Raw genomic sequence first — 25,053 nt, 5'->3', positions numbered from 1 at the left:
TAAAAAACGGTCAAATACAGAATCATGAAAAATTTAATTTTAAGCAAATCAGACCATTTCTGACCAATGATTCTTTTAGGCCTTTTCACAGCCCACACAAATATACATTTGGATTTTTCACACATAACTTTGAAACTGATTTCAAAGTATATCATAGAAGCTTGCACACACAGGTGAGTTTTTTGTTGTAAATACAGATTTACTGCATATAAAAATGGAGTGCCTGCCCCTACCTTGTGGTTGCGTCCATGCTTGTCAAGCAGAGATATAATGGATTTGATGTGTCCCTCTTTTATAATGTTCAGTGCTTCAGGACTCTCCACCAGCACACAGTGTAGCACCTCCAGTATGCCTGTATGAACACAAATATCTATTGTAAAAAATGAACAGTAAACATAAGAAACAAAGGCCGTAAGGCTAACAGTAGCTGCTAACTGGTCCAGATAGGTGAGAATCCTTACAATAAGGGCTTGTTTGTATTAACTTTAAGACAGGTTCAAAAGTCTCAGATCACAACTCAATGTACTGTTAGTTTAATGCACTGGAGTAAAGGCTATTTTCTGGAGGTCATCAGGTTTTACTTACAAGTTAAAGCTGTTCAATGTAACTTTGCCTTTGGAGTGGATTTTGTGACACCCCTGGTAGAAAGTGGTCATTACATTTCCCCTTTCAAAAAACAAGTCAAAACTCATTGAAGTGGAATGGTTATTGTAGACTGCATTTATTTAAAGAAATGACTTAAAGGGATTACAAACAAATCAGGGGCCTCAATTATAAAGGTGTGCGTAGCACCCATCGCAAAACATTGCGTCCGTCCAAAACCGGGAATGTGCTGCGCAAAAAAATTATTGATTTATAAAAATGTGCAGCGCACAGTTGCACGCAACCTTCCCTTTATAAATACCCACCTGCGGTGAATTATGCACGGATGATCTCCGCCGCTTGTCCTCCCACTTCTCCTCCCAGTTTCGTCCCACAATCTACCATAGATGGTCAATGCTAAATAGCTCCTGAATATGGTGACGCTCTTAATAAGCACGGCATTTTGACTGACATGGGCCACAAAGAAAGCGACTGGGAAGGAAGAAAGCCCATGCCATGCGCTGCTATAACTGGCACACACACGTGCGCTGATCACATGTCATGATTGGCACAGTCAATATAGTCTTTGTAAAGCAGTTTCGCCCAACTTTTTATTGTGTGAAATGTCACGTATAAGCCTCCCTGTAGGACTATATGTTGCCCTATATAAAATGTGGTGTGAGGAAAGCATAGATGCTAAAGTTAGCCGCTAATGCTATCGGTGCTAACGTGACACGTTAAACAGTGTCAGGTTTCCGGGATGGACAGACGAGAACCCAATAGCATGACACAAAATAGTTTAGGTGCAGCAACAAAAGTTTTCATGTGAAGACAAACCAGGTAGTAGCGTGGCAAACAGTCCAATAGAGGCAGGCAAAAGGGAAAACCAAAATCCAAAGGAGTGAGTCGAAAACATGAACATACAGGCAGGTATACAGACAGGCAGGTATAAGGATGCTGGATAGCTATGAAACACATAAGACAAACTAGACGATCTGGCAGAGAACTGAGGGAAATGACTGGGATATATACTGAGGCTGATTGACTAATGAGGAGCAGGTGAGTGTGGGGCAGACCAGGTGAATGTAATTAACTGGGAGTGCAGAGCAGGAGGGAGTGGCACAGAAAGTAAACCAGGAAAACAGACAAATGAAAACAAACTAAATACCGGCTGAAGTTGTGATAAACAGGGTCGGATGTAGGCTTCAATGTACAAGTGGTACATAATTCGGTTTGTTAAGGTTTTGTGCTTATACTAGGCTTCATAATGTTTAATGAACTTAGTTATTTTCGGTTCTAAAGCTGTTCGATGCCAAACTTCGCCTTGACTTCTTCATGTTTAAAGCTGGGGTATGTGATTTCTGATTGGTCAAAGTTAAATTTGATTTGAAAGAGAACAAGTGGAGCGGTTGAGGTATTTGAATTTCAATCTCTATCCCAACTGCCATTTTCTCCCCAAATCCTTCACCCCAGCTTTAAGTTTTGACATCTATGGCAGCTCGCATAGATCTGTTCTGTTGTCTGTTGTCTCCTACTAGTTAAGTATTTCCCCCTGCTGGCAGCATGTATGATTGCTGCACTTTGGTGCTGCCACCTAGTGAAATTCATTGCTGTGCTGCGGGACTCATACTGCGCAACACAACGGCTATATGATCGATAACAATTTCACGTGATGGACAATATTCTTAACGATCAATGATCGATCAACGATTAATTATGCCCATCCCTACTGTCTACACAAGGTTTTTGTGCGCAGCAAGCTTTATAAATGAGGCAACAGATTTATTTCGCTGTTGAGGCTTTAGAAAAAATCTAAATGATTTAAACATTATGACTTAATGACGGTCCACATACCTGCAAACTCGTCGCTTTTCGGCGAAAATCGCCGTTTAGAATCAAAATATATGACCCACGTGAATCGTATAGATCCGAAGAGTTTTTGTTTTTGGGAGGGGGGGGGGGGGGGGGGGGGGTAGCGGCAGCTGCCAGAGAAGTCAGCCAGCGCTTCCCAGACTGGACTGTGTGGGCGAGTTACCGTAGTGTGAGACAAGGGAATATCGTTATCTTGGCAATAAAACATCTTTGGTAGACGTCATGAGTATTGTCCAATCAGCGTTAAAAGATCGGGCACCGTAAAGCATCACTGCTGCCGCTGTGTGTTCAGACTTTAGAATTGGCTAAAAGTCTCAATCAAAGCCCTTTTGATAATAAAAAATTAGAGGCTTTGATTAAACACTGTCAATGCTTCAGAGGTTAATGTAACAGCCTACTGAAACAGAAACTATACGGAGGGACGCAGCTCACTGTACAATCCCTTTATTTAGTCGCGCTGTCAGTTTGCCGACATGGCTCTCTGTTAGACTCGAGACATAGAAAAAGATCGCGGAAGCCGTTCCCGTAGACAAAGTTAACGGGCAGGATATCCCCGACTGATTTCATCCATCAAACCACAGAGTTTTTTCTGAGCGGCGTCTCACTCGCTCACTGGGTCTCCCGGGTCCCGGTGATTTTCACCGTCACAGCGATCGACTCGCTGCTTTGCTGGGGCGGAGACTTTGTGTGAAGGTGATTTAACATCACGGTCGTAGACGAATGTTATAACTTTATGCTGCATAGTTTGCACTGCGCTGTTGACCCACACAGGACTCTTAAGTGAAGCTGACAGTTTAATGAGCGCACATTGCAGAAATGAAGTGTCTGCAGTGCGCTCACAATCAGAGCCGACCCCCAATTTATTTTTATTTTTTAGTTTGTGTGTTTGATATTAACATCATATTATTATATCATACACAAAAATGAATACAATGTTTTGATCTAGATAGCCTAGTTAAGAGCCCAATAATTTAATCAGTTCATCTGGGAGGTAATCCAAGTTTAACTGATCACGTCACGTTCACGTCCAGTGTGTATTGAGTATATTTAAAAACATTTGGAAATGGGGCTCAGATGCCCATGCACTGTATAACCTATTTCAGCCTCGTCTGTGGAAAAAAAGATAGCTGGACAACAGAGTTCTTCTGCTTCATTCCTCTCTCTGCATTTAAATGTATTCATTAGGCTATATTACAGAGAAATATGTCCCATAAAAGAAAAAGAGCACCAAGCCCAACCCAGAGGACCCTGCATAATATTTTATTTTAAATGAACATTTTAATGGAAAATCCAAGAAGCTTCTAATTCATCCGACCCAGTGTCTCCAAATTATTTGTTCACACAAAATTCCTCAGATTTAGCCTCTTAATTTCCCTCTCAAAGTGCACCAGATTCATGCATTTCACTTTAAAAAGTTTAAAAGAAATCTCCCGGGGAGGCATACCCCCGGACCCCCCTAGGAGGGTCAGGATCTCAGCTGGCTATTATTTTCACCCAGCTGGACATTGGAGGCAATAGTGGAGAACTCTGGTTGTGTGAATGATATTTAACAATAGCCAATCGTTTGGACAGCGAAAAACACCCGACCCCCCTAGAAGGGACGGGTGTTTGTCACCTTTTTCACCTCCTATGAGTTTGCAGGTCTGGGTCCAGTGTGGATCAATATCCCACTGTGTATTGTGACTATCTGGTTAGAGTACGGGTTCCCTACCTTTTTTGGTCAATTCAGGGCCCGGTTGCCAATTTCAATGCCAAAATTTGAATATGCAGCATATAGGGGTGTAACGGTACACTAAAGTCACGGATCGGTACGTACCTCGGTTTTGAAGTCACGGTACGGTACGGTACGGTTCATAGTTAAGGGAGAATGAACAGTTTTAGCTGTCAGTAACTAGCTGACAGTGTGTAACATACAAATAAAATGCATAGGCCTAACAAATCTAAAAAGAATACTGCTGCAATTCTCCAATAAATACAATACTTATTAAATACTAGTGAATGTGCAGCATAAACTAAAATTGCAGAGAAATCCTTTAAGGTATTTTTGACTTTAAAAAAATAAAATATTACTGCAGCTCTCTGAAGCTCTGAAGTGCTTTTATAAATATAACAATTATCAAATAAAAGTGCAACTGCAGCATTAATTAGATGACAGCTTATGTATTTTCAGTATAAAAAAGAAAATACTGTCTGTGTTTGCACAGCTCGATTTTTCTTCACAGTAACGGTGATAGTATGACCTGGATGGTGCCTTTTCAAATGCGTATGCATGTTCGACGTGTTGGCTCCTACATAGGCGATCGCGGTGAAACAATAACCTGTGTGCCGACATTGTTCCACACGTTTATCACTGTTTTCAATAATTCTACTGGAATCCGAAGTTATCCCTCAAGCGGGATTTGCATAATAGGGGGACGCCTGCAAGCTCCGGTTTCCTGTTGTCTTTCGCCATGCAGTTCGCTCTCTGTTCGATAGCACTGTATAACATTTTTATTTACACTACTCATAGACTGTAGAAGAGGGGGGGAACGCTGCTACAACTGCTAATAGTGATGCAAACGGAACACTTGAGCGGAGAGGTGTGTATCTCCTGTTCTGACCACAGCTGGGAGGGACTGCTGCATGAGGACTCGGCCGCCTGTCAGTGCTCAGAAGCCTCGGGAGGCAGCCGCTGCTCGTTTAGAAGTAAAGAGCAATACATGCTTTAGCAACAGAGTCTCCAAAAGTCACCAATAACACCAGAAAAAGTAGCTAGATTTGTCGCTAGTCGTTTTTTTGAAAAAAAGTCGCCAGAAGGGTCTGAAAAGTTGCTAAGTTAGCAACACTGCACCCTCATGCTGTGCACACCATGAAGATAACAGACTCTAAATCGCTGGCTACTACTGCGCATGTGCGAGCGAGCCGGAGGCTGAATGGTCCGGGGGGAACTCCGACGACAAGTTTTAAGTTCCACACCGCAAAACAAGCCTGTACATTCGCCATATTAACGCTATGTACGCCACAAACGGACCGCGGTCCACCTCTGTAACACCAAATACGTGCCTGTACCGTCACGGTACGGTACAAATACGTGTATCGTTACACCCCTAGCAGCATAGCATTTTGTACACATTTTTAAACATATTGCTTACACCATTTGTGTTGTTGTTGTTGTAGGCCTATATAAGCTATATGCAATAGGTGCAACAAAGTCCGAAACATTTGACTTTATTGACGCTCTGACCACTGCGCCATGAGCACCTCTTGGCGCAGTTATTAAGGAAATATTTCAATATTATGGAAATATTTCAAGGCCCGGTACAAACGGGTCCACGACCGGCACCGATCTGGGGACCGGGGTTGGGAATCACTTGGTTAGAGAGGAGCTGACCTACCAGAGGAGGCTTCCAGTCTCTCCAGTCTGCTGATCAGCCAGTCCAAAGAAGCAGAGAACTGAGCACAGTTCTTCCTGTTTCCTCTGATCAGTGCAGCTAGGAGGAGGAGTGAAAAAAGATGTATGAGGTTTGTTGGACAGGACAATGGACAGGAGAGGAGGGGCATGTGTACAGTACAGATTTTCTTCATTGCGTCTTATTTCCACATCTGTGTTGTTCTGTCTTCTGATTGCAACATTCTTCTTTCCACTGAGTTAATGTTCATATATTTGAATAACCTGATCCTCACTTTCATTTAATTTGACAACTTCCTGGATGGCCATTCTAATGTGGTTTAAGTGGTTAAGCCAAGACACGGTAGGTCATCGACGCATTAAAATCTTAAAAGGACTTATCAAACTTACTTAGATAACAATCTTTGTGTGTGTGTGTGTGTGTGTGTGTGTGTGTGTATTTATATATATATATATTTACCCAGGAGTTGGTAGAGTGAGTTGAGGATGGAGCTCCAGGCCTCTCCTGCCTCCCTGCCCACCACCTCAGCGCAATGGGCTGCACTGCTGTACACGTGGAGACGGTCGATGCACTCCAGCACCAGGTTGATCATCCCCTACACACACACAGTGGGTGGTTTTTACTGCTTTATTCAACTGGATTAATACAGTTCTGATTAACTGAAGGGGAGAGTATTGGCAGTGGATAGATGCAGAGGTGGGCAGAGTAGCCAAAAAATTTACTCAAGTAAAAGTAAGTTACTTTAAGATTATTATTACTCAAGTAGAAGTAAAAGTACTCATAAAAAGTATTACTCGAGTAAGAGTAAAAAAGTATGCAGTGAAAAGACTACTCAAGTACTCAAGAGTACAAGTAGGCCTACTGAATTACTCCGGATTTATTTTTGAAATATACAGCGCAACACAAACGGTACAGAATAGACACGAACATAATAAAAAACAGCAATGTTCAAATAAAGATATGTTAAAGGTCACATATTATGCTAAATGCACTTTTTAAATGTGTTCTAACATATCCATGGGTCCACGGTGTGCCTAGAGACTGCCAAAATATTTTAAAAAATAACAATCTCTCCTGTTCTCACTCTCCCCCTTTCTGAAACCCCCACCCCTCCCCCCCAATATACTCCAGTCATAATTTTCCCCTTTTCTGACCTCACAAACTGGAAAGCCAGAAGCTTTCACTGTGCAGCCCACACCCCTATTTCTTATTGGTCCACGGCCCTGACAGACAGAGGGCGAGGCGTATCTGGCTTCGCTTCCGGACAGGGGGCGGGGGCAGCTCAAAGATTGTATATTTACGAGGGGAGCTGCAGCTCTTTTTAAAAAATAGGCCATTGTGAGATTAGCTGAACATCAGCATAGTACAATAAATTATCTGAAAGTTTTTTTCAGCAAACAATTAAAGAAAAACGTATTAGGGACCACTAAGACCATATAATATGGTGTATAATAGAACCGAAAAGTGTATAATATGGGAGCTATAACATAATTTAAAATAAAACAATAAATAAGGTATTTAAAAATAAAATTAATAACCCTTGAACTCAAACAATAATACATTAATTATCTGCCAAATTAAATACATCACCCTTCAAATAAAATGATAATAAATTAGGCTTGTCCAAAATTATATTAATTAAAACCAATACACTTATAACACTGTTGCAATTGTTTTGCACATACACATTTTAAAACAAATTCCTACAATATGTCACTGGCCCTGAGAAAATTATCTAGGTTGTGTTTAGCCCCAAAAATATAAAACACAAAATTAAACTTTGTTACACATCAATACCTGCTGGCACACTCACTTAACGTATGAAACTACAGAGTGGCTGAACAAAGAGACCACTCTCAGACTCTCACACAGCCAGACTGGGGCATGCGAAGTGAGTAGGCTACAGGGAGAACAGGACATGTGTCAAAGAAGAACAGTTTCTCTGTAATTGCGAGTGTGTGGGAGTCTGTGTCACTGTGATTGTGTGAGTGTGTATTTGAGTAAGGTAACGACCGTCACGTAGCCAAATGGAATGGCGTAAAAGTACCGTTCTTTCTTCAAATATTTACTCAAGTAAAAGTATGTTGCAATAAAACTACTCCTAAAATTACAATTTATTCAAAAAGTTACTCAAGTATTTGTAACGGAGTAAATGTAGCGCGTTACGACCCACCTCTGGATAGATGTAGTTTTAAACTGCAAACACTGTGAAGGCCCAGATGCAGATGAATTTTGTTTCAGATAAGTGAATAGAGACGCTGCAGTCTCTAACCTCAGAAAGACATGCAGCACCACCCTGTATCTAGGCAACGGAAAACATTTGTGGTCATGTCAGATATATGTTTTCAAGCCCCTCTCATTTCCCCATGGCCCTGACAGAGAGGACCTCGTGGTGCTGTGGTAATGTTGCACCCTTGACTTGGTGGTAGCCAAGAGGGTGTGATAAATCCTGTTGTTTAAGAAACAAGAGACACGAAGCAAAACTTTCATTAGTCTCGATCGCAGGATTTATTCTGCACCAGGACATTTATTACTTCAAAACATCCTGAATTTTACTTATATCAAAAACAATATAAACATATTCAACATATTCAACATTTTACTTGACACTTAAAAAGTAATTTCTTATTAGGTTACTCTTTTGGTCTAAGTTAAACTAATTCACTCAGTACACAATGTTATCAAAAGAAAAATACAAAAAGTGCACTAATTTAGCTGTTATTTAACTTCTTTTCATTCATCAAAAACAACTTAACATTACAGAATGCACCTTTAACAGGTCTACGTTCGCACACAATGACATATCCCATTCAGCTGTTTAGCTACGGTACGGGCGTCACACCCTTGCATTGTCCTCACACTCACGTGCCTCAGCATAGCATTACAACACTAGTCACTTGATCATACATAGATTAAATCCACAAACACATATTACAAACCCACGTTTGGTATAAACTAACTGTAAGCGGCTAAACCGTGCCGAGGTGAAACTCATGGCTTCATGAACCCAATGTCAGCATAAAGCTTATAAGAACCCACTAGCTCCGCTAGCTTAACAGCATTAGCATGTAGCTTCATGGTCACGATCACACAAACATTCACAAAACAACCCGTTACTCTTTTTCTGACTGAAACTACTACGCTCATGACCTAACTAACATGTTTACTCTTCAAAGTATGCTGTGTGCATTTTGGAGGAATATTAACCCACCTGTTGTTTAAGAAACAAGAGACACGAAGTAAAACTTTCATTAGTCTCGATCGCAGGATTTATTCTGCTGTGCCGTGCCCCCGTGGTAATGATCCCCTGGGCGCTGTGCGCTCTCTAGTGGCTTGGTGAGTCATATAGAGAAAGCTGACATTTTAAAATAGATTATTTAGTAAAAAAACAAAAAAAATAAAGGGGTGTCTATTTTTATCTAACTAAACCTTCTTTTACATTTTTACTGATGCATCACATGTATTCATATTTTTAACCCTTTTCACACAATGGAGAACTACTTTTTCTAACCCATTACAGTAAGCATGTTTTTTTCAACAAAATAGGTATTTTGCATGTAAAAGTACATTTTCTTGCTGTCAACTTAATCAACTGTTGTGCCAAAGCAAATGTATTCACATAGAAAAACTTCTATCAAACGTGTTGATGAACTACCAACATATAAAAACCATGTGATGATATTAGCTAAAGATTAGCCTGAAATGCTAAGAAAGGTAGTTTTTTCTCAAATTGTGGTGGTGGGGGAAAGTGAGACAGTGTCTCACTTTCCCCCACCATGAGGCACAAGTTAAGTTTAGTCTTAAACATATTTTAATGTAATATTATATAACATATGTTTTATTTTAATGTCATACACATTGTAGAAAAGCCATCATGCCAAGGAAATACACCAGGAAGACGACCTGGGGCAACCACAAGGAAAGAGCACCTTCTTATCTTTCCCTGTAACCTTGAGGGCTGGAATGTAGAGTAGGCCTAGTTGTAGAGTATGACAGGCTGATGTTATAATCCAGTTGGGTCTTCTCCTGTGTTCTGAGTCACAGGCTGTTCTAGCTGGTTCTGATTTTCCTATGCTTTGACCCCCAGACACAAGCTGGCTCTAAGGGTCCTGTGTTCTGACCCCCAGACTGTGTTCCAATCTAACTGGTTCTATCTTTCATTTTAATCTTATTAAAACCTTTTGAATTATAATATGTTGTATTTGATTTTGTTCAGAGTTACTTTCAAGTGTTTAGAAAATTTGCTTTGCTTAATTGACCAAACCCCATCATTCTTTTACTAGTCCGACATTAGTTCTGGAATGTGTGGCTAGCTTTCAGGATTCTTACTGTTACAATATGTGTTGTTATGGTAGTTTCAGAGTGGAAAAAGTAAGTGGATCAGTTTACCCCCAGCTGGTTCACTTTACCCCCTTGATTTTTCTGGTCTGTCTCAGTTTACCCCACAGCTGGGGTAAAGTGAGCCACATGACAACTTTTTTTTAAAACAATCATATTTTCACTGCCCTTTGTCTTGAAAAAATTCTGCTAATGCCCATTTCTAGGAAACATCCCGAATTAATGGGAAATGTGTAAATTTGAGTGATAAATCATTTTAGCTCACTTAGAGGGGAGCACATGTAAAAAGTGGCTCAGATTACCCCATTCTCACCTAAATTCAACTGAATGTGATACAATTCTAAAAGAATCATGCATCATTCTGTTGGGTTTGGACACATTGTCAAGCATGTTGGTGAACATAGATTAAATATATGATGTAATAAAATTAGGGCTGTCAAAATTAACGCGCTAACGCTGGGTGATTAATTTCTGGAATTAACGCGTTTATCTTTTTATCGCAATTAACGCATGTGCAGAATGATCCGCCCCGTGCATCCCACCGGCTCTGTACTACAGTCACTCTAACGTTGTGGCTGACCCAGGATCAGTAGCTGCACGCAGCCAAACATAACAGCACACTAGCCCATGCCGTTGTTTTAAACTGCTAACGGTCACGTCTGTGTCGGGGGCATAGATAGTATATAAAATCAACTGCCGCGGGTGACAGTTGATGTCGGGAGCAACAGGAGGAGAAACATTGTCCGCTCTGTTCAGAACCAGCAAGGACACAAACGTCTGCAGTTTTCAGAGGTGTGTGTGACTAGACATCAACATAACGTCTAGCCTGGTGCTACTAGACCATCGTACTTCATTTGATTTGTACAGAAGGTCTGGAAGTGCTGTAATTGGCACTTAATTTAATTAAACTCACTTGGAGGCGGGTGTCTGTTGAAGTTTAAAACTATTGCATCTGCTCAGTGCCACTCTGGATTAGCCAACCAATCGCATAACGTTTGGTCGTGAGCCGGCTTCTGACGGTGCGTTCAGGGAACTTCACTACATATTGTAGTATATGGATCTACCGGTACCTGGCAACGGTAACTTGCTAGAGTACAACGTTTAGTTATTTGGATGAGAAAGGTTTTAGGCGTCCATACTTTCCCGAGCAGATGCACTGGTTGTAGGCGTCCATACTTTCCCGAGCAGATGCACTGGAACACAGACAGGTCGGAACTCGGAACTACCAAGACGGAAATTTCCGAGTTCCGAGTGTAAAGGAACGCAGCATTCAACTGAAACTGGAGCGCGACTTCGACGTCATCGTTCGCAGCCACTCGCTCTGTTCGCTGATTGGACAACCAAAACTCTGGACGAGCAGAATCCCACTAATACACCCCACCCCCAGACTGACTACTGAAGGGAAAATGAGATTTGGGGCGGAAGTAGGTGGGCGGGCAAAGCCAGGCTTCATAACGTCGGCTTCCTGGCACAAATGAACAGTCCCCTAGGACGTGTTCGCGCGTACAAACACACACACACACACACACACACACACACACACACACACACACACACACACACACACACACACACACACACACACACACACACACACACACACACACACACACACACACACACACACACACACACACACACACACACACACACACACACACACACACACACACACACTGTAATCAAGTTGTATTCAAGAATGCACAACCTATAGATTCACAAAATAAATGCCATTATATAGTAGCCTGGCATTCCCAGACCTGCCACTAGGCGCTGGCAAATTAAATTTGCTGCGCGTGTTGGTCTGGACACGCTCCGTTTAAGCTTTATCAAGAAAACCAGAAATCTGGCTATGGTTTCAATTGGTTCTACCTAATATGGGTGCGCCAGAGCCCTTTATATGGTACTCTGGGGAGGATGTAACCGGATGACGACAGTGACGTGCATGCGACGTCGAAGCCGTGATAGTAAACATCAAAGATCGCTGCGGATATGTTGTGTGAGTTTGAGACTGCTTTGGCCTCGACCCTTATCGATTTGGAAGACGGCACTCAAATATTTCATTAGCAAGTAAGTGGAATGTTCTGTTTTGCCGACCGACAACGGCAAACGTTTAATTTAACAGTTTAACAGCTGTTCGCTAAACGAACGGGGCTTAATACGTCGCTCTGATTGGTTGTAGTGCTATCCAACTGCGTGCAGTGGCATTTGAAATGCACGAGTAGGAGCCGCCCCTTGAGTTGGAAATTACTATTGATCGTGGCCAGACCCTCTAACGTTCAAGATATCAGGGTCTGGATTTCCAGGCTAATTATATAGCCTATATTTTCCCAAAGACATAGTAAAGAGACAGACCAATTGAATTATGGTGTGGTAGTATATATTTTAGTTTGATTTAAATTTATTTTCAGTATTAAAACCATCATTTGGATTTTCAATTAATAAAAATACTAATTTTAAATGTACATATCCACCTACTGTCCTTTATCTTTCCGTTCATACAACAATATACAGAGAAAATTCGAATTCTTCGGGCATATTTCGAATGGTAAAATTTATCGTGATTAATCCACAGAATCCTGTGATTAATCTGATTAAATAATGTTATCGTTTGACAGCCCTAAATAAAATGTTTTCAAAGGTTTCTAAGTCCAGAGTTGGTGGGGGCAGAGGGGAGAGAAGGGAGAGAGTTGAGCTTCCTGACAGTCTGGTGGAGCCGGCCCGGAGGCTGTGGTACCGTCTAACAGATGGCAAGAGGCTGAAGAGGCTGTGTGAGGGGCGGCTGGGGTCACCCACAATGCTGGTTGCTTTGTGGGTTAGGCGGTTTCCATAGACAGGGGCGCAACTACCCACTTTCTGGGGGGTATGCAGACACTTAGCAGGCAGCATTCAGTTCAAATGAATAGTAAAATGAGCCAAACAAGTTAGTCAGCCAACCTTCTCGACTTTACCCATACAACGTGTGTAGGTATTTACTAAGAAAAACTTTTAAAAACAGCTCAGAAAAACGGCTATATGGGAAAAACCAGCTTGTTGATAAAACTTTTGTTTCAAGTGAATGAGAGAGAAAATACATTAAATAAGACAGAAAATAACTTAGAGCCTAAAATCTATCGCACCAAATTCCCTTACAATAAACTATTAAGATTGTGGCAAACAGGATTTTCATTATCATTGCTACACAACCATCAATCAAACACTGATAGACCCTGTTGTGAATCATGGTCTCTCATTGAGATAGGCAGGGTTGAGAGTGCAACCCAATCTGCAAAAATCTAAAGTTGCATCTGTAATACGCATTTTCCAGCAAACAAACAGCTTAGAGTTGCATCCTTACAGTAAATAACAACATTACAGGAATTGATTTCTGTATTACAATTTTAGAATATGTACACAGATAAATACTACATTTGGAAATGTTTTCAATAAAGTATACAAAATGTGTATCTATTGAAGCAAACTTCTGATTTTCATTTCTATTTGTTCTCCTAAAAAAATGGTATGTTATAGAATAAACAATTTCATGTGAAAGAATTTCACCCTTTCATCAAAGAAAATATTATGTAATTTGTGTGAAATAACTCATATTATTCAAACTGTAAAGATTAAAAGTTTGTAATTTGTGTATTGGGGTTTGATGCTAGTGTTTATACTCTGAGCAGGTTCTGAGTGACAGTGTGTGTTATCTCAATGAGGCTGGTTCATAGTGTTTGCTGCACTGAACCTGTTTTGCAGGTGAAGTGAACTGTTCAGCTCCAATGACTGTTGGTAGTGCATACTGTAGTTAGAGTTTTGCACATTGAGCTAGAGTTGTGCCCACTGTGGTTTAGCGATCGAAAAAAACTGTAAGTAGACACTCATCAGCATTAATTGATGCTTAACTAATTCCCAGTTCATCCTGAGTAAATGGAGGACTCATGTAAGACTCATGGAGGACTCAGCCATGAATAAATGGTTACTCCATCAGTAACCAGGGGTGTAAAGTAGCGAATTACATTTACTCGCGTTCCTGTAATTGAGTAGTTTTTTCGTGTACTTGTAATTTTTTAAGTGATTTTTAAAACCTATACTTTTACTTTTACTTTGAGTATGTTTATTGTGAAGTATTGTACTTCACTACATTTTATATCACATGCGTTACTGAGTAAAAAAATAGATAGGGAAAGGAGAGAAAAGAAAAGAAATATCGCAGGGGGCTTTTATTTTTACGGCACAATACCGGAAACTAACACAGTGAATGATCGACAGGAGGAGAGAACACATTGCGACTACATGATAACAACAAACATTGCTTCCCTTTATCATTAAAACACAATAATCCTAGTTAAACTATCATTGTACCGCACGTGAAGACGTGAAGGCTTTTAAATGCAGCAAACCTTTCATCCAGCCGTGCGATCGGCCCCTCCCTCACCTGATAGTTTAGCTTTCAGTTTAACAGTGCAGAGTAGGATGGAGACGGTGCGTGTTGCCGGGAGCTTTGAAAAACTTCCAGAAGACGGCAGAAAGGCAGCCTTTGGTCGAGAAGAAAGGTAAAACTAATAGACTAAAATAATGTGCAAGATATGTTACGCGCGGACACGCGAGTCAGATGACATACGCGACCGTGAGAGAGAGAGAGAAAAAAAGCATATGCGACCCAGCTGCACCTCAAAACATCACGACCAATTAGTTTACTCACTTTAAGTTGAATCCTAGTGGTCTATGACCAAGCAATAAAGGAATAAAAAACACAGGAAGTTTAAAGCTCCTTGACTCTTGCCACCACAACAGTCATCAATTAAGAACACTGTAGCCTACAATGCAACTTGCTTATCCAGCCAGCTTCATGAGATATAAATAAAATATGCCCTCACATTCCTGTTAGCAAAAGATGTGCCCTATCAACAACATTTGCAACGGTTTATTTAGATTTTGACACTTATTTAATTTAATTATTAAAAATAGGCTATTTGCATTTTCCTTGTTTTCAGTTCAATTAGGATAGGCTATGTTTAAAGTCATGGTTTCAAATGTTAAATAAGTGCATGTTGCAGTTCTTAAATCAATTAATAATTGTCTATAATAATTGTGATTACACAATGTCAATCATGATTATGATTTTTGTCAAAATCGAGCAGCCTAACCTTGCAATGTCCATGGTTTAGATAAATTATACACAATTACATTATTAGAACTGCAGCTGCAGTCTGTTTAGGTCTGTAGACCGGTTAAATTCCCACATTAACAGACTATTTGCTCCATATTTGCTTATCTAAAGTATAATGACACAGTCAGTGATAATTTCGTTGACTAAGACTATGACGAAAATTATTAGTCAACAAACCTTTTTCACGGACGTAAACTAAATAAAAAGGCAGATAAACTCAACAAAAATATAAACGCAACACTTTTGTTTTTGCTCCCATTTTTCATGAGATGGACTTAAAGATCTAAAATTCATTCCAGATACACAATATTACCATTTCTCTCAAACATTGTTCACAAATCTGTCTAAATGTGTGATAGTGAGCACTTCTGCTTTGCTGAGATAATCCATCCCACCTCACAGGTGTGCCACATCAAGATGCTGATCTGACATCATGATTAGTGCACAGGTGTGCCTTAGACTGTCCACAATAAAAGGCCACTCTGCTGTTGCTGCTGCCCAGGGGCGGCCTTAGCGATCTCGGGGCCCGTTTCAAGACCTAGTGTGGGGCCCCCCACTTATTTATTTTATTTTATTTATTTATTTATTTTTCATAAATAATGCTTGTGCATGCTCCCCGCAAAAAGAAAAAAAGATTGTGGAATACAGTTGGTTCATAGACAGATCATGATAAAATCACCGCCGAGTTCCGCTGTTTGTTGTTTTGGGTTCGTCTCCACCCGCCGTGCGTAAAGGCAGCAGAACAGCTGACGGAAGGAAAAAGAAACAAACCAGCTGACGAACGTGAGTAAACACTGTGGGGCTTAAGGCAGCGGTCAAGAAAACCTTTTTGCTTTCCTTTATGCTGCTCTCACCTTTTTATCTCTCTCCCTCTTTTATTAGCCCACACATATGCCTACACACACGTTAATTCTCACACATTGTATGTACAAGTCCAATGGGCAATTCTGGTGTCGACTAGACAGGCAGCGGACATTTAAACGTTTAACCGTCAGGATCGCCACCTGCTCGCTTGCGCTCGTGTTTGTGCGCCTGTCATTTGACGAAATGGAAACTTTACAATTGTTGCAAGTGGCCATATTGTCGTCTTTTCAAGTGAAAAACAACCAACATTGGGAGAGATTCTGTCTCAACGCCATGTTTGCTGCGTTCTGAACCAAAACAAAGCAGCGCGAGTGTCAAGTCATGACACATTTGCAACAAGCGGAACCGATAAGCGGAATCGTTAAGCAGGCATGTTAACGATTCCAGGGAATTGGTTGACTCGGCACCGGTTCTGAAGAGGAACCGGGTCTCGATTCCCATCCCTATTTGCAAGGCAAAGCAGGCTCAGATCTCACATTAAAATCGCCTACCTGCAAGCTTCTGTCCAAAATGCAGATGATTACTATTCCAGGGGTTGAAGTGGGACGGCTCCTCAGATAAATTAATAAATAAATAGTAGTGCTGTCAAACGATTAAAACATTTAATCGCAATTAATCACATAAATGTCATAGTTAAATCGCAATTAATCACACATTTGTATCTATTCTAAATGTTTCTATTTAGGCTACTATTTTCTTCTCTTCTAAGGAGATTTAAAAAAAAAAACATTTCCTTAGTGTCTCATTGATACAATCTCATAATTAGCTTTTAAAGTGCACCAGAATGATGAATTTAACGTTAAAATATAAGAAATTTCCGGACCCCAACCCTAAACCCAATGTTCAACTCAAAGGTGCGCCACTGGCCTAGCCCTTGTGATAATAACAATAATAGATTATCTATCTATCTATCTATCTATCTATCTATCTATCTATCTATCTATCTATCTATCTATCTATCTATCTATCTATCTATCTGTGTAGGGTGGTGTGTGTGTGGGGGGGGGGGGGTGTTGTCAGGGGCGGTGGGGGGGGGGGGGGGGGGGCACAACTGCAATGTCCCAGCTTTGGGGGGGGCCCAGCTTGCAGAAGGTTGAGAACCCCTGGTCTAAGTAGTCCCTAATACTTATTTTTTTTAGATGTTTGCTGAAAAACCCGTTCAGATCATTTATTTTAGCAAGCCTCTATACCCTGATTGTCCTCTGGTCTCAGGATGACCTATATTTGTGCGATCTGGCTGGCCCCTCCCACCTCTCTGCCGGGCTATCTTTATATGTCCATGGGGCTCTCCCACCGTCTCTGCCGTGCTCTCGCGATACTAGAGAGACCCTGCGTGACTGCGAACACAGTGTTTACCCGGCCGGAGCTAAGCCATACTTTGAGAACAGTTTGACATGACCTGACATGATTAAAACCAGTGAAAACAGTAGCTTCAAAGTTTGATTTCGGGACTTCCGGTTTGAGCATGCAGTGAGCAGACGTACGAGAAGTGGCTCCCGAATTACTTTTTATTTTCTACCTCATTTTTCGAGCATAAAGTTTGGCGAGTCTTGGTTTGATTCGGTGTACTTCAAGAAATAACTTTGCACGACTAAATGAGTCCAAGGAGACACGGCCGAGGGCAAAAAACTGCCGAAATGGACGAAGATGCTACAAGTGAAGACAACATGGACGCACAAGGTAGCCCACGCTCGAGGTTACCTGCTGATCTTGCTCAGCTCCACTCGGTGCTTCTTTCCGACCTCGCACAGTCAATGGACTCCCTCCTGAAAAAAGCACTAGGCGAGGCACTGGCACCAATCTCGGCATCCCTTGAGCGGGTAAAGTCGTCTCTTGATTCCCACGAAGAACGCATTCATGACATGGAAGAAGGGCTAAACAACCACAGCGACAGGTTCGAGGCTATCGAAACAACATGCGCCGCACTTGTAGCTGACAACGAGAGGCTGAAAAACAAAGTGGAGGACTTAGAAAATCGCTCCCGTAGGTCCAATCTGCGAGTTGTCGGCATCCCTGAGAATCTGGAGGGGCCGGACACAGTTAAGTTCATGACTGAGTTTTTCGAGGAAGTCTTGGGAAAAGAATTCTTCCCGCATCCCGTCATTCTCTCCCGCGCGCATCGAGTGGGACCCAAGCTGACCGCGGACTCCGGCCCCAGCCCCAAACGGCCGAGGATATTCCTCGTTCTCTTCCACTCCTTCCAAAACAAACACCGCATAATAACGAGGAAACGAGAGCAGCTGTTCTTCAGGGGACACAAGGTATTTTTCCATGAGGATGTCAGCGCGGAACTCGGCAAGAAACAAGCTGCCTTTAAAGAAGTGAAATCCCTCCTGTACAAGAAGAGCGTCAGGTTCGCTCTCATCTAACCCGCCCGGCTCCGAGTCCTGCACGACGGACAGACGCTGTTCTTCGAGACACCGGAGAAGGCCAGGGAATTCTATGATCTTCACTGGGGAGAGTAAACGATGCTGAAGCATAAACAATCTATGCAAAGGTGAAATTAAGCCTAGCTTTCGGCTTAGACACTTTGATTATTTGGGACTGTTTGCTATATGGCTTGGTTAATATTTACTGTATGGGGAAAAAAAAAAAAAAGTTCAACTAAGCTACATGCCTACTGACACGATTATATTTAAGTTAATGTGGTCTAATGTGGTTCATACTCGTTTATGGTACAATAACAATGCTGGGGCCTCTGTGATTTAAATATACAACAGTTATGTTTTATTCTCTAGCATGGCACAGTTATGTTTTAGTTGGTGTGGCTTTCACACATAACTTTTCATATGGCCATTTTACAGACTATGGTCAATTTTAGTAGGGTAAAATAAGTTACATTATCGGTCCTGAAAAGGCTGAATTCATTTTATTTTAACAAGGCCAGCCACTCTGATTTATTTGAAATAGTTTTTCTAGTCCAATCGTGCTCTTTGTAATCGTACAGTGAGCACTGGTGATCCAGATGCAAACCGGGGATATATTGTATTATTTTCCATTTTATTTATTTTATCTAGTTGGTCCCTCCTTTTATTTTTTCCCAAGGTGAGCCAAATAGATAATTGTATATAGGTAGAACATACATCATTTAATGAGAGGGGAGCCACCCTCAGGTTAGGATAGGAGTTATAGACAACGCTGGATGTCTTGGAAGTCTTTCATCTGGGAATTCCTGCGGTTTTCTTCGTTTGGGGAAGAAGATCTAGGTTTGGGGTGTTCAATGGGGTTTTTGTTTTTGTTTTCCAACTTAAGTTTCATGAAAACTGGGGAACATTGTATTTATATGGCAACACTTTATCTTCTAAGGATGCACACAGCTATGGTAAAACTTATTTATCATTGATACTTTTTTTTTCTTTTTTACTTCTACACAACTGGACATCACTTATGACCATACATGTACTTATACACCATGTGGTTCGAGCTAATCATACCCATTTTGGATGTCTGCTATGATAAATAATGCAGGGGGTACAAGCCCAATAGGGGGAGCTGCAGTTAGGTTTGTGTCCTGGAATGTTAAGGGGATGAATGGTCCTGTGAAACGGTCTAGGATTTTTTCTCATCTTAAACAATTGAAAACTGATGTTTTGTTTCTACAAGAGACACATTTACGGTTAGAGGACCACACCAGACTTCGTAAAGCATGGGTTAATCATATCTTCCATTCTAAATTTAATAACAGATCAAGAGGGGTGGCAATTTTGATTAATAAACAAACTCAATTCTCACTAACTGCTATAATTGCTGACCCCAATGGTCGATATGTCATTGTCTCGGGCCTCCTATTTCAAACACCTGTTCTTTTGGTAAACGTGTACGCCCCTAATTGGGACGATGCTGAATTTGCCAATAAGCTTCTGTCATCCCTCCCTAATTTAGATACACATAGATTAATCCTTGCAGGAGATTTGAATTGTACAATTGACCCATTGCTCGATAAATCTAGCCCTAAATCTGCCTCACCATCTGTAATGTCAAGGGTCTTCTCAGATTTTATGAGACAAAATGGCTGTGTAGACCCATGAAGGTTTCAAAATCCAACCTCCAAACAATTTTCTTTCTTTTCTCATGTCCACCACTCTTTCTCAAGGATAGATTACTTTTTTATAGATAGCTCTTTCATCCCTGCAGTGGAATCTGTTGAATATTTGGCCATCATCATTTCAGATCATGCACCACTCATCTTAGACCTTTCTTTTACTTTGAACGTTAGAGAGCAATCCTTCTGGAGACTTAACTCCTTGCTGCTTTCAAATGAGAAATTTTGCAAACATGTGACTACTAATATAGATACTTTTCTGGAAGTAAACAAGAAGGAAGGTATATCATATTCCCTACTTTGGGAAACTCTAAAAGCTTACTTAAGAGGACAAATTATCTCCTATGTAGCGCATGCCAATAAGGAACGGCGTAAACAAATACAAGACTTGACGGATTTAATTTTTAATTTAGACCGCAGCTACTCTGAAAGCCCCTCCCCAGAATTATATAAAGAACGGATAGCTTTACAGTCTAAACCCAATCTTCTATCCACCAACCAGGCTGAGTACTTGTTACTGCGGACCCGGAGCACTTATTATGAGTACGGAGAAAAAGCTAGTCGATTGCTGGCTCACCAGCTGAAACGCCAGGCTGCGTCACGGCTCATACCCCAAGTGAGAGATCAGGATCAGAATATAGTCACCAACCCAAAGGAAATTAATAATACTTTTGCAACATTTTACTCTACACTTTACACCTCTGAATTCCCATCAGATACTACAAATATGAACCGTTTCTTAGATAATTTGGATATACCTACTATTGAGCCTGGAGATAGGGAAGGGTTAGACCGACCTCTTACACAGTCAGAGATCACTACAGCCATCGGGGACGTGCGAACTGGTAAATCTCCAGGACCCGACGGTTACCCCCCTGAATTTTTTAAGAAATTTAAAGATAAACTTGCACCCATTATGCTAGAAGTATTTAACGAATCTTTGAGAAAGGGTTCTTTGCCCCCAACCCTCACACAAGCTACGATTACACTACTCCTCAAAAAGGACAAGGACCCTACTAAGTGTGGCTCTTACCGTCCTATCTCCCTCCTAAATGTTGATATAAAAATTTTAGCTAAGGTGATGGCACATCGTTTAGAATCCGTTCTCCCTAAAGTAATCTCTGAGGACCAGACGGGCTTTATAAAGGGTCGCCACTCTTTTTCAAATATTCGCCGACTTGCTAATATGATCTACTCCCCCGGTCCTTCCTTGACTGCAGAAGCTGTTATCTCTCTAGATGCGGAGAAGGCCTTTGATCGGGTGGAGTGGAAATACTTATTCGCCGTATTGCAAAGGTTTGGGTTTGGTGACATATTTCTGGCATGGATCCGTCTGCTTTATTCGTCCCCACAAGCATGTATTCAAACTAATCAATCTCATTCCAAATTTTTCCCCCTGTCACGTGGGACACGTCAAGGATGTCCGTTATCCCCGCTCCTGTTTGCAGTGGCAATTGAACCTCTTTCGATTGCATTGAGGTCATCGTTGTTGTTACGGGGGGTGGGCCGTGGGAATGAGGAACATCGCGTCTCTCTGTATGCAGACGATCTCTTGATCTATGTAAGCAATCCAGAAGCTAGCGCCCCTGTAATCGTATCACTATTGAACAATTTTGGGTCTTTTTCTGGCTACAAACTTAATTATCAGAAAAGCGAATGCTTCCCCATTAATGAGTTGGCAATGCAAATTAAACAAGAGTCATTCCCCTTCCACTTAACACATTCTGGATTCAAATACCTTGGAATAAACATCACACGTTCCTTCACCTCTCTTCTTGGAGCTAATTTTACACCCCTAAATAATCAAATGAAATCTGACTTTCAAAGGTGGAGCAGTCTACCTCTGACTATTGCAGGGAGGGTACAATCGGTGAAGATGAACATACTCCCAAAGTATTTGTATTTGTTCCAATGCCTACCGTTGTTCCTGACGAAATCATTTTTTCAGTCAGTTAACACATCCATTACCTCCTTCATCTGGAATAATAAAGTCCCAAGAGTTAATAAAGGCTTACTTCAGCGGGGACGCAATGTGGGGGGACTAGCTCTCCCCAGTTTTATTCACTACTATTGGGCAGCCAATTTGCAGAAAATTTTATTCTGGCTCCATGTGCCAGATGCAGATTGGTGTACACTTGAAGCACATTCTTGCCACTCGTCATCCCTCCCTGCATTGGTGTACTCCTCCCTGCCCACAAAGTGGTCCAGGTTTACCTCCAATCCTGTAGTACTGTCCACCCTTAGAATCTGGGCACAGTTCCGAAATCATTATAAATTCACTTCTCCCTCCCCTTTAAGTCCTATTTGTAAGAATCATTTATTTCCAGCCTCCTCTCTCGACTTAACATTTACTCAGTGGGGCAGGAAGCAGCTTTCCTGTTTTAAAAGCTTGTACTGTAAAGAAGGGTTCGATAGTTTTGAAAATATATGCCAGAAATATGATTTATCACGCAGTAATTTTTTTAGGTATCTCCAAATACGCCACTGTGTCAAAACGCTGTTTCCCTCTTTCCCTGTCCTCCCTACTGAGGCAGCATGGGAAGAAATGACCCTCCTCTGTCCAAAAAAAGGACTGATATCATTGTTATATTCGCAACTAATGTCTCTAGAAAACCATGACCTTTCAAAAATTAAGATCAGATGGGAGGGCGAGTTGATGATTGAGTTGTTGGACAAACACTGGGAGGATGCTTTACAAAGGATTAACTCATCCTCATCATGTGCACGCTTGGGGCTCATTCAGTTTAAAGTAGTGCATAGGGCTCATTTCAGTAGGGCTAGGTTAGCAGATATATATCCAGGAACAGACGGCAGCTGTATTAGATGCTCCCTCTCCCCAGCTGATTTAACACACACGTTTTGGTTGTGTCCCCGTTTAAATCAATATTGGTCATCTGTTTTTCAAACTTCATCTGAAGCCATGAAAATTAAAATTAAGCCCTGCCCGTTGATTGCAATATTCGGTATTCCAAGCGAGAGTTTAACCTTAACCCGGAATCAATCGGACATTATTGCTTTTACATCACTTCTTGCCCGTCGAAGAATCTTATTGGTCTGGACTTCCCCTGCTCCCCCAGCAGTGGCCGCATGGTTACAGGATGTTTTATTTTTTCTTAAACTAGAAAAAGTTAAATTCACGGTGAAAGGCTCAGTCCAAAAATTTTACGTAAAATGGCAACCTTTTGTAACATATTTTGAGAATCTTAAAGTAATGCCTGAATAATGAGACACTTTTATATTTTCCCATCTATTATCTGTTTCCTTTGTTTATTTTTTATTTTTTTTTGTATGTATTTTTATTCAAATCAATGATCATCTACCCTGATGGGGTGGGAACTGATTAGCCTGACTGACAATTGTGAAAACGTGAGTTTAAAACCTTGTAAACCATTTGTGTAGATATGTTGACATGCGGACGTGTGCTTGTTTTCAGTGTGTAGACCCTTAAATGTTTTTGAAGAAATGTGTACCAAACAGAGTGGAAAAAAAAGCTTCCCAGAATGTTGTCAATATGGGGGTGGGTGGGGGGTGGGAAGGGTGGGATATTTTTGTTGGGAGGGGGGATAATGCTTAGCAATGTTCTTTTTGCTACTTTTTTTGTTTTTGTTCTGTTTGTAATATTTTTTATTTTGTTAAGAGAAAATGAAAATGGAGACCTGTCTTACTTCCTGTACAAGGTAACATGCTTGCTCCTCCAATAAAAAGATTTATAAAAAAAAAAAAAAAAAGTTTGATTTCTACAGGAATATCTTCCCATCCTTTGTCATGTTAAAAACGAGTCATTTTCAGACTGCTGTGGGGAATATAAACAGCGTGTTATGAGCAAAACTTGGTGCTACAACCGAAGCTACATGGGCGCTAACGCTAAAAATAAGACTCAGACGATAAAATAAACTGAAAATACCACACAAATCAGTGAAAAAAATATCTTCAAAGTTGACTTCCACACTATTAAGTTCCAATCCTTTGTCCCGTTAAAAACGAGGCATTTCCAGACTGGTGTGGGTAATAGAATTATGTTTTTATGAGCAAAAGCTGAATGCTTGTCCCAAAGCTAAATAGCTATACACCAGGCAAAAATACCAATAAAAACATTTCTTTCAGTTTCACTGTTTGAAAAAACCCACAAGTAGCTTCCTATCCGTTGTGTTATTAAAAACGAGGCATAGACTGCTGTGGTTAAGATAAATTAGTGGAGTATGAGCAAAAGCATTCTGTGTTGGTGTATGTAACATTCAGGCTGTAGGCTACTATGGGCATCTTGTCGCTTAGCGGGTAAAGCAACATGGCTGTCAATCGGAAAATTTTCCATCGGATCTCGGGGCCGTGGACCAATAAGAAATGGGGGGGGGGGGGTGGGGTTATCATAGACTACTGCTAATGTGGGGGGGAAGCATGGACATATAAAGAAAATATGGGGATGTGGCTGTGCAGTTTATGACGTCATAAACCGCGAGAATTCTGAACGGAGTATATTGGGGGGAGGGGTGGGGGTTTCAGAAAGGGGGAGAGTGAGAAAAGGAGAGATTGTTATTTTTTTTGATATTTTGGCAGTCTCTAGGCACACCGTGGACCCATGGGTATGTTGGAACACATTTAAAAAGTGCATTTAGCATAATATGTGACCTTTAAGTAAAATTTCATCCAAGTAATCATACTTTTACTTGAGTAGAATATTTTTGTACTCTTTCCACCTCTGTCAGTAACTAATCAGAAGTCAGTCTTAATTACAGACTGAGTCTATAATGATATTTGCGTATCTAAGTCATACATTACAGATTAACCCAGACATTTTTCTTTAAATGTATTATTACTAT

The 25,053-nt window shown here is 41.0% G+C and overlaps 1 protein-coding gene across 1 annotated transcript in view; it reads right to left on the bottom strand.

Moving 5' to 3' along the window:
- Positions 1-25,053, bottom strand: part of ryr2a (ryanodine receptor 2a (cardiac)) — a gene marked incomplete at both ends in the record, with an annotated part of 671,945 nt that overhangs the window by 489,616 nt on the left and 157,276 nt on the right. The window contains 3 exons of the mRNA XM_080049015.1: positions 234-352; positions 5,829-5,924; positions 6,303-6,438. Coding sequence (XP_079905141.1) covers positions 234-352; positions 5,829-5,924; positions 6,303-6,438 — 351 coding nt within the window. The remainder of the gene's footprint in view (positions 1-233; positions 353-5,828; positions 5,925-6,302; positions 6,439-25,053) is intronic.

The sequence above is a fragment of the Ammodytes marinus genome (genome assembly GCF_949987685.1).
Source record: "Ammodytes marinus genome assembly, chromosome: 20".
NCBI lineage: Eukaryota > Metazoa > Chordata > Actinopteri > Uranoscopiformes > Ammodytidae > Ammodytes > Ammodytes marinus.
Note: the sequence above shows the minus strand (reverse complement) of the source record. Positions and strands in the feature narration are given on the sequence as shown.